The sequence below is a fragment of the Pangasianodon hypophthalmus genome, chromosome 4 (assembly GCF_027358585.1).
Source record: "Pangasianodon hypophthalmus isolate fPanHyp1 chromosome 4, fPanHyp1.pri, whole genome shotgun sequence".
Lineage (NCBI taxonomy): Eukaryota > Metazoa > Chordata > Actinopteri > Siluriformes > Pangasiidae > Pangasianodon > Pangasianodon hypophthalmus.
Window position 1 is genome coordinate 11,313,790 of NC_069713.1, and position 10,307 is coordinate 11,324,096.

Below are 10,307 nucleotides of genomic sequence, written 5' to 3' on the forward strand. Positions count from 1 at the left end.
CTGGAACAAAGTGTGTGTGTGCTGAGAAACAGGCTTCACTGAGGATAATAATGTACAGTAAGTTAATGGCTTAAAGAGACACATGTACAGCCATCTATCGCTAAAACATTTTTTCACTTTTCATTCACATATATATGTCTTCTACAGTTATTCCTTAGTAACATACATATTTTTCACTTACACTGACACGAACACACAAACACACATTTGTCTTACCATCCTTGTGTCTAAGCCAAGTATCTATGATGTATAACGTGTATTATAGTACTAACGCTAAACTAATGTGCCATACCTTTTTCAACTCAGGGTGAGTTACAGACGTTGGTTGCAGAAACAGCCTGGCAAACACAATCCAATACATATGTGTTTTTTGTAGTTGTTCTTTTAATGTCTTTGTTATTTTAGTATCAGAACTATCCTTCTTTTTGCAGTAGTTAATGGTTAGGTTTTAAAATATATGAGCATTTTGTAAAGCACAGTTTGGTGGCTCTCAAATCCTATGACTGAACTGTTTAGCTAATTACCAAGCCTGAACTGGGTTGAAAGAAGGGAGACATTAAATTGTACAGCACGAGGTTATTCCAGGACCAGGATTGAGAAATACTGGTGTAGGGACTGCTTGTGGAAGGAGAACGGGGAAAGATATCTAGCCTGGCCCATCATTGCAGAACATTTATCTACATGATCAATATAAACTATTTCTGATGGAGTGCATACTGATAATATGAGCTGCAACGTTTACTTCGAAACAGAGGTTAAAGGTATATACTGATTACAGGAAAACAATTACCACCATGAACCACCAGAACCACTTTACTGTGCCTTGGCATTGAATTGACAAGTCTCTAGAACTGTACAGGATGGATGAACACCGTTCTTACAAAATATAATCCTTCATATGTTGTTTTGACGATGGTGGGAGAGAGCTGTCTAACAAATTGCTCCAAAATCTCCCATACATGTTCAGTTGGGTTGGATTCTGGTAAGTGTGTTTATTATTTTTTTTTTCAAATTCTCATCAAACCACTCAGTGAACCCTTACAGATGGGAATGTGTGCATCCTAGAAGAGATCACGCCCATCAAGATAGAAATGCTTCATCATTGGATAAAGGCGATCAGCCAGAATAACATTGTACTGATTTGTAGTGACATTTCTCTCTAAGGACGCAAGTGTAGCCAACCCATGACAGCACAAATAAACGTCCCCACAGGTCCTTTGTCACATGTCCATACATGGGTTTAAAATATAAGCAGGCATTATTAGGTCTAAAAGGCAGTATTTTCACCAAACCTTAGGAAAAAGTAAAGAAAGTCAGACAGAGTAAATCTCATTTTTAATTCACTGGCCTGAATAACTGAATTTGACCACTGACCCAGAAACACGCTTATAGCACACAGAAGAGGTGAAGCCATGTTGCCACCTGCTGTTTATAATCAGTATTGCAGTTTTCATCATATATATATATATATATATATATATATATATATATATATATATATATATATATATATATATATATATACAATCCTCTCTCTCTCTCTCTCTCTCTCTATATATATATATATATATATATATAGAGAGAGAGAGAGAGAGAGAGAGATGAAACGGCACGGTTGAAAGAGGTCTAGCTGATTTTATGGCCATATTCACTACAATTAAACACAATTCCTGGTTCTAGGAGTCCTGTCTAAGGACCACAGTCTTGCTCTTTGTGCTGTATGCCCTTCACACAGCCTCCTGTGCGTAACAGCAGAATAAACTCGACTGCAGTATGGCCAGTTACATAACGAGTATAAACCACAAACCACGGCGCTCAATAACGCGCATGAGATTAACATGAGGTTAATCAACAACCCCATATTCAGCATTTATGCCCTGCTATCAGTGTAAAGTTTTCTGCACTGCTCATGCTGTCATGCCTTTGCGCATGAAACCTGTCCTTCCCGTGTTGCACACCGTGACTTCTCTGGCTTCGCACTAAGTACACACGTATATATAGTATATATATTTACTATGGGTTTAACAGCAGGAGAGAGGATTGTGCAGTGGCTCTTCCGTGCAGTCTCCAGCTTTTTCTGCGCGCTTTTTGTTTTGGTGTCGCCGCGACGCAAAGCAGGAAAAGTGGCGCCGGTCACCGAGTCGCTGCTCCTCATCCCCGCCGTGCAGCTGGCCGAGAAAATCCGCCGCAAACAGGTCTGTACTTCCGCTCACACTCCTCTCATCACACCGCAAACACAGCAGAGAACCAAACGAACTTGTGAAACTCAGTCCAGCCGGGTAGCGCACTGCTGGTGATGTGACTGGGTCACAGAAGTACAGCTGAAGACCTGGAAGTGTAGTTTTCATAGTGGACAAAAGGAAACGCCCCAGATAGTGAAAATCTGCTGTGTACTAAGACACAATCCGCTGCAACTAAGGTTATCCAGATGTAAAGATATAATAGTTGAAATGGCTCCTGATCTGCCATATCCAATTTCAAAATAATGTCAGGTACATAACTGGACCTTAAATGGCAAATCCAACCTGAACGACTTGCATCTTCCAATATTTATTTTGTAATGAAATTCTGAATAAATATTTTGTAGTTTCAACTTCTGTCATCAACAGATTGGTCTATTTTGACGGTGACTAATTGTTTCCTACATTATATATGAAGTGACTGATGCAGCAGCGCTTTAGTCCTTTAGTCTTCCCAGCTCCCTCGCTTCCTCGTCTATACACGCTGTCCAAGCAGATCAGGTTCTAAAGACTTCAGCTTTGATGCTAATACCACTGTCCACACTATCACGCTTGTCATCTTGCCGAGCCGAGCCTGGGCTGTAACCCACAGCAGCTGTGTCGTATAGCTGCTTTGCATTCTGGAACTTTTGTTCTCTCCACTCCTTCTACACTGGATTTCTCATTCATATGACATTGAACATTGCAGGAAAGTAGTGAATGAGAAAAGAAACTTGTGAAATCTGACTTATCATTTACAATTGCAGTTGCTGAAAATTTTTTATCTATTAAATGCCATTGTAGCTGCACTGGCAATGTCCCCCAGTGATATCAGAACTTCTTTCTAAAATTATGAAAATACATTACCCACCAACAAATTAGCACCAGAATCAGTAAACACAACACAAATATTTCAATAACGTAAGTGTTCCACGGTGGAGTTTTCCTTTAAAACACTTGTTCCAGGGTCTCATCTATTGTTAAATTATTCAAGCCCCCTGGGATATCTTTGAGAGGTTGACCTCTTGCTTTCTGTAGCCCTGTGTACTGAGCTGCTGTTGTATTGCATGTTCTATCGTATTCTTGAAGGTACAATGTATCACACTGTGGGTGGGACGGCAAAAGTGTTGAATGTGCAGATATTCACTACAGAGAATGATCCCTTGTCTGCAAGTAGGACTGGGCAGTATGACGATATGATATCAACATTGTGATATAATAACATCATGATACACTTTTCTAAATATCTTCATTATCAGATGTCAGTGCTTTTATTTCATAACATCTTCATTAATCTGTTTATTTGTCCTCCTTTTCTTCATTGGATGCTTTAAATTTTACTTTTAATTGCTGGACAAAAATCGGTGAAATGCAAAATGATGTACCATTATACATATTGTTTATTGTGTATGTCTGAGGATGGTGTACATGATATATTTGCCATTTCACTCGCCCTTCCCTGCAAGAACACTGCTTTGGAGTGACTAAGAATGATAGCACAGTTTTACTGTTTCTCTGCAGTGAAACCAGACACTGATATTCACACAATTCACACTGAGACTGTTAGCATGGTTATTTTACACACACACATGCACCTGTTTGTCCTGAACGCAGGTCTCGTGTGTAGAGGTGGTTCAGGCCTACATAGACAGGATCCAGCAGGTGAACCCGCTCCTGAATGCTATGGTTAAGGACAGGTGAGTCCTCACCTTTACAGCCTTAGTGTCTGTTTACACACAACCACAATATTCATACATTATCTGAGCTTCACATGACATAATACACACACCCCTGATGTGACTTCACTGTAAAGTCAAAGCTAACCAAGCAGCACATTGTTGTGTCATGTGTTTATTAAAAGCTTGACCTAACTACCCTCACATTTGCATCGACGCTTTATTTACATTCATTTAAATGAAGTTCACTGCCATGATTACAAACTGCATCTGGTGAAAAGCTCTGAGCTACATTTGAATGTTTCTTCTTTTTTTTCCACCATCTGATCTTGTCTATGATACCTATGCATACTATGACATACATATGTTTTAGGTGTACATATCAGGTTTTTTAAAAAAATACAGTCAGGTCCATAAGTATTTTGCCTCTGTACACCACCACAGTGGAGTTGTGTGGTGGAGTTTCGATACTTATGGACCTGACATACATACACCAATCAGCCATAACATTAAAACCACCTACCTAATATTGTGTAAGTCCCCCTTGTGCCACCAAAACAGCTCTGACCTGTCGAGGAATGGACTCCACAAGACCTCTGAACATGTGCTGTGGTATCTGGCACATAGATGTTCGCAGAAGATCCTTTAGGTCCTGTAAGTTGTGAGGTGGGGCCCCCATGGATCGGACTTGTTTGTCTCGAAGTTGATGTGTTGGAAGCAGGAAAAATGGGTAAGTGTAAGGATATGAGCAACTTTAACAAGGGATAAATTGTGATGGCTTGGCCTCCAAATTCCCCAAATCTCAATCCGATTGAGCATCTGTGGGATGTGCTGGACAAATACGTCCGATCCATGGAGTCCCCACTTAGAAGGACTTAAAGGATCTGCTGCTAACGTCTTGGTTCCAGATACCACAACACACCTTCAGCGGTCTTGTGGAGTCCATGCCTCAATGGGTCAGATGCAGATTATGGTTGATTATGGCTGATCAGTGTGTATATACATATATATAAAATCTTTACCTTCACCTCTTCTAATGTCTCTCAGATTTTCAGCAGCTTTGGCAGAAGCAGCTCAGGTGGACAGGCTGATAGAGGAGGAGACCGGGGGGGAGGAGGCTCTTGCAGACCGACTTCCTCTGCTGGGGGTCCCTTTTTCTGTCAAAGAGTCTTTTTTCTTACAGGGTAAAACACTTTACAGTGTTGATACAGTGTCATTGTAGACCAGCGGTGTTCAACTAAAGTTTGTGAAGGTCAAGCTATATAAAACTGCATTTACCTTTTAATACTCATCATTAATGATCAGTTTATGGCTATAAATAACAACCACTTCAAATAGTCTTTTGTGTTTCTTGTGATCAGATTTATTTGTGGTCAATTCAGTGAGTGGGTAGCTGTACATTCTTCTTCCTTCTCATGTGCATGTTTCAGGTATGCCCTGCTCCACAGGCCTGGTCTCTCGGGCTGGTTTTGTTGCCAGTAAAGACGCCCCTGCCGTGGCCCTGCTGAAGAGAGCTGGAGCCATTCCTCTAGGAGTGACCAACACCAGTGAGCTGTGCATGTGGCTGGAGTCTAGCAATCACCTGTATGGCATCACCAATAACCCCTACGACACGACCAGGATATGTGGAGGAAGCTCAGGTGGGCCAGCAATTCTTAAGGCACAGATGTGTAAATATGGAGAAATAGACAAGTTTGTAGTTTGTACTGCTGTCGCCAGTTCGGAGAGACTCATGTAAAACAATCATGTACTGATAATATGAATGTATTAACCCTCTGAACAAAATGCATAAGGATCAAAGGTCAGAAGATTAAGGCATCTTCAGAATATACACAGAAAGCTTCACAGAGAAACATAAATAGATAGATGAATGGATGGATAGATATACAGATAATTATGTACTATAATGTTATAAATCTATAATGTTATAATATCTATAAAGTCTGTGTGATAGTCTGAAAGTGTGAAAAGTGTGTGAAAGTCTATATGATAAAGCTGTGTGTGTGTGTTTCTCCTCCTTTCTTCCCCCTGTAGGTGGAGAGGGCAGTATTCTGGCCAGCGGGGGCTCTGTGATCGGGATTGGTTCGGATATTGGAGGCAGCATTCGCATGCCCTGTTTCTTTAATGGCATATTTGGACACAAAGCGACTCCAGGTGTGTGCGTACACATGGCAGACAGCGGTTAAGATTGTGTGCATGTATGTGTTTGTGAGGCACATGTTTGAACTGTGTGTTATATACTAAGAATACATTTATTTGCTGGCTAAGAATTGGCTGGGAAGTAGTAAGCATGAGGTTTAGTAAGAAGTATGAGTATGAGGAGTATACTGTGTGTGTCATATTAATCCATGGCTTATAAGAGTGCTGAGGTAACTGCAGCCCCCTGATGCCCAACATCAACAGCTTGCTCTGACACATTTTGTACATTATTTTACAGCTCTAGAACTCGACCTTATGATAGGTAGGCTTGAAGGACTGTGTGTGTGTTGCAGGAATCATCTGTAATGAAGGCCAGCTCCCTCCTAGCTCTGGGCTTCAGGAGGACCTTCTGAGTACAGGTCCAATGTGTCGCTATGCTGAAGACCTGCTGCCAATGCTGAAGATAATGGCTGGAACAAATGCAGACAAGTAAACACAATATGTAAAAAAATATGTTAGAACTATATAAATGGGGTGGCCAAAGCCACTTTTGGGGTCCAAACTACAGGAGCACAAATGTGTGTAACTGCCAATCAGATGTAAGGGAGAGACTATGCCACCCTAGACCCTCTCTCTCATCAATCAGCTCAAAGTAATACTGAACTTAAACGATAAACTCTTCTCAGATGTCTGATTCAGATTATATAGAGTAGTGTCAAATTTAACACTTCAAAAGTGATTCAACAGTCACAATTTTGTAATCATTTATATTTCTGAGGGTTACATATGAGCTCAGTTTGTGTCACTATATAAGCTCTACATTTTGGACCAATCATTTCTGACATTAGAGGAAGAAGTTGAAGATAATTAACTAACTAGTGACTTAATGTTTGTAATGAACAAAATCTTAGGTGTTGTAGTATTTGACACGTTTGTCATTTGGTGATGTGACAAATCTCAGATACTGAAATACCATGTGAGTCTCCCAGTGGAAATCCTACTATTTTTAATGAGGATAGAAGTATAGATATATTTCTATCCCATTTATGGTAGTTTAGTGAATATTATTCAATGGTTTAAGGGTGTTTTCACACTGATCTCAGATTGATGACTCAACATTTTTTTGTGCGTACTATATGAACACAACAAATGAGCTGAGACCTCTCTATGAACCATACTCGGACGTCTTCTAGAAATAGTCTCAGATTTGTTTGTGGTTCTTTTTGTAGTCCAATTTATTCATGTCTAGTGAAAACAAAGTGATCCAGGTCCGCTTCACATTTCCTTTATGGCTAAAGTACTTGTAGCTTGCTGTCCATACATATGCAGTACAGTGGCGTGCGGTGGTGTTTTAAAATGAGGAGGCAGTATATATATATATATTTTGTTTTACTTTATAAAAACGAGTGACTTTTATACTTTTAATGTCATTTTTAGTAATATTTGCGTCGTTTTATTTTTGCAATATCGATTATTTTCTCATCCAGTTTTTTGAGGAGACACTGCCTCCCTTGCCTCCTCAGAGGAAACGCCCCTGATGCAGTAGCTGCAGTTTTCTCTCAACTCACAAATAAAACCCAGGTTGTGAGGTCCAACAACAAAGTAGGCAATGTTAGGACAGACTGATACAGGCAGATGTAATCTTAGTGACGTTGACAGTGGCATGGTTGTTGGTGCCAGAAGAGCTAGTCTGAGTATTTCAGAATCAGCTGATCTCCTGGGATTTTCACACATCACGCTGTCTAAAGCTTAAACAGAATGGTGTGAAAAACAGAAAAACAGAGTGAGTGGCAGTTCTGTAGGCAGAAATGCCTTGATGGGATTGTTGGAGAATTTTCTCTATTCCCCAAATAAAACCAGAAGACAATCTTATAGGTCAAAAGGAGAGAAAGTTATTCTTCCTCTGCAGAGGGAGCCCACCTCAGCAATACAGCAGCAGCAAGTTAACACTTCACCTATACCACAGAAGCGAGCCCAGGCGTAGCTCTTTTATAGTGAGGCGTAAACAATAGAATAATTTCTCATAGGTTACAAAATAATGAATATTCATAACTGTATAGAAAGGGTATATACAAGTTTCTCGTTAGTAGGCTTCAGAGGTTGGTTCCTTATAACCACCGTATAACCATAGCTAATCTGCACAGGAACAAAAATAAAATCATCATATATATAAAAAGTGATTAAAGGGAACACAGAGCAAAATTCTCCAACAGAGAGGTCAGAGGAGAATGGCCAGACTGGTTCAAACTGACAGGAAGGCTACGGTAACTCAAATAACCACTCTTTACAGCTGTGGTGAGCAGGATAGCATCTCAGAAAATACAACACGTTTGAATCTTGAGGCAGATGGGCTACAACAGCAGAAGACCACATCAGATTCCACTCCTATCCTTGCCAACCCCCTACATGAGAGTCACAAGTAGGTCTACGGCATGAAGCATGAGCTGATGGTTCTGCAACAAAATTCTGGTATTTCAATTAAATTCTGTTTCTATTTTTCATCCACAGCCAAACGACATGATGTAAAGTAACCATTTTGATATTATCCATAATTCAGTGTTACACAGCTGGGCTCTGAGTTCTAAAGAAGTTGTGGTGTGAACAAGTGGTCTGAGAGCTCATCACTGGTAAAAATGTCCAGAAAGAGTACTGATCACTCTTTTGAATCCACTTGTACTGTGAACAGCAAAAGTACTGAGTTCATTTCCAGATAGTTCCTTTTGAGGTCCACTTTCAGAGGACCGAGTATGGTTCATTTAAAAGAACCATCTGTGAAAACACCCTGAAGTGTCATAAGACATGAAACATGTATTGACTTATCAAAGGGAAAATTATGTACATTTTATTTTTGGCAGAACTGTATTTCTTTAATTAGTGGCTTTTAAAAATATTTCTTTACACTGCATGCTAAAATCTTGCCCTCATGTGTCTTCACAGACTATTGCTGTCCTCAGAGGTGGACCTGAAGAAGCTGCGTTTCTTCACAGTAGTAGATGATGGTGGCTCTCCGTGGACATCCCCTGTGGACAAACAGCTGGTTGAAGCACAGAGAAAGGTGTGACAGTGGGCAGTTTCTAATAATTCTGTAACAATTACATTGAATAAACAAATGCCAAAGCCCTAGTGTGCTTTTGTTGTTTGCAGGTGATTCAGCACCTAGAGGCAGATTTGGGAGTCAAAGTTAAGGAAATGAGCTTTCCACAGCTGAAGTACTCCTACCAGATCTGGGACACATGCATGGCTCTGCCAGATAAAGATGGCAAGGTTTGTTTCTGAATGCTCTAATACAGTTATAATTATTTTAAACATACTTATACACCAAATGCATTATAGATTATATCAACAATTACTGAGGGAAGGATGATTGAGGGGCAGTTTTACCAAATTCTCTCGTGTGTGTGTGTGTGTGTGCTCCAGCCACCACAGCCTTTTGTGGAGCTGATGGCAGATGGAGGCTCGACCGTGTGGCCTGTGTGGGAACTGATCAAGTGGATTTTTGGCAAATCTAACCACACAATACCTTCCATTGGTAACATGCCAAATTAAATCACAAGCCTGTATACTACAAGACAACACAACCCCACACACCAGCACTATATAGAAAAGGTTTGAAGAACTGCCCTTGTAATAATCCACTCCTCCATATGGACTGTTCAGGTCTGGCTCTAATGAACAGCAAACCATCACCGTTCTACCTCAAGGAGAAGGAAGCATTGCAGCATGACATGGACAAGGTGTTGGGGACAGACGGTGTGCTGCTGTACCCCTCTCATCCTCTCCTGGCCCCTAAACACCATCATCCATTATTCACAATATATAACTTCTCTTACACAGGTGACACCGCGTGAGGCATACACATGAATAAGGAATCATATTCATTATTCAGTCATATTCATGATTCAAGCATTGTCCCTTACCTTTTTGCAGGGATCTTCAATGCGCTGGGCCTACCTGTTACCCAGTGTCCTTTGGGGCTGAGTGAGGAGGGTTTGCCCCTTGGCGTGCAGGTGGTGGGAGGGAAGCTGCAGGACCATCTAACGCTAGCTGTGGCTCTGTATCTGGAGAAAACTTTTGGAGGCTGGAGAGACCCAGGAACCACTTGAGAAACTGGACAATGTGGAGCTGGTGGACCCATGCTACTTTCATTAGAAATTATTAAATATATTAAACATATAATTTTCCTTGTGTTTACTGAACATTTAATAAATCAGTTTGAGTTTTTACAAAACTAGGGTCACTGGAGAGTTTCTAATGGATTCTTGAATGTTTCGAT

The 10,307-nt window shown here is 40.6% G+C and overlaps 1 protein-coding gene across 2 annotated transcripts; it reads left to right on the plus strand.

Moving 5' to 3' along the window:
• The first annotated feature begins 1,914 nt into the window (after nucleotides 1-1,914).
• faah2b (fatty acid amide hydrolase 2b) lies at nucleotides 1,915-10,285 on the plus strand. Of its 2 annotated transcripts, XM_034303242.2 has the most exons (12): nucleotides 1,915-2,195; nucleotides 3,834-3,916; nucleotides 4,943-5,079; nucleotides 5,326-5,535; nucleotides 5,930-6,049; nucleotides 6,388-6,523; nucleotides 8,325-8,453; nucleotides 8,972-9,089; nucleotides 9,179-9,298; nucleotides 9,452-9,563; nucleotides 9,692-9,868; nucleotides 9,962-10,285. In XM_034303242.2, the coding sequence occupies exons 1-12, from the start codon at nucleotides 2,016-2,018 to the stop codon at nucleotides 10,135-10,137; spliced, it is 1,698 nt and encodes a 565-aa protein (XP_034159133.2). In that variant the 5' UTR covers nucleotides 1,915-2,015; the 3' UTR covers nucleotides 10,138-10,285. The 2 variants fall into 2 exon arrangements, with proteins under 2 accessions (XP_034159133.2, XP_026792574.3); XM_026936773.3 differs by lacking the exon at nucleotides 8,325-8,453.
• The last annotated feature ends 22 nt before the right edge of the window (nucleotides 10,286-10,307 follow it).

Coding starts and splice junctions, on each gene's coding strand:
- faah2b (XM_034303242.2), top strand. CDS start 2,016: ATGGGTTTAACAGCAGGAGAGAGGATTGTGCAGTGGCTCTTCCGTGCA. Junction 6,050..6,387: donor TGGACACAAAGCGACTCCAG/GTGTGTGCGTAC, acceptor TGTGTGTTGCAG/GAATCATCTGTAATGAAGGC. Junction 9,869..9,961: donor ATATAACTTCTCTTACACAG/GTGACACCGCGT, acceptor ACCTTTTTGCAG/GGATCTTCAATGCGCTGGGC.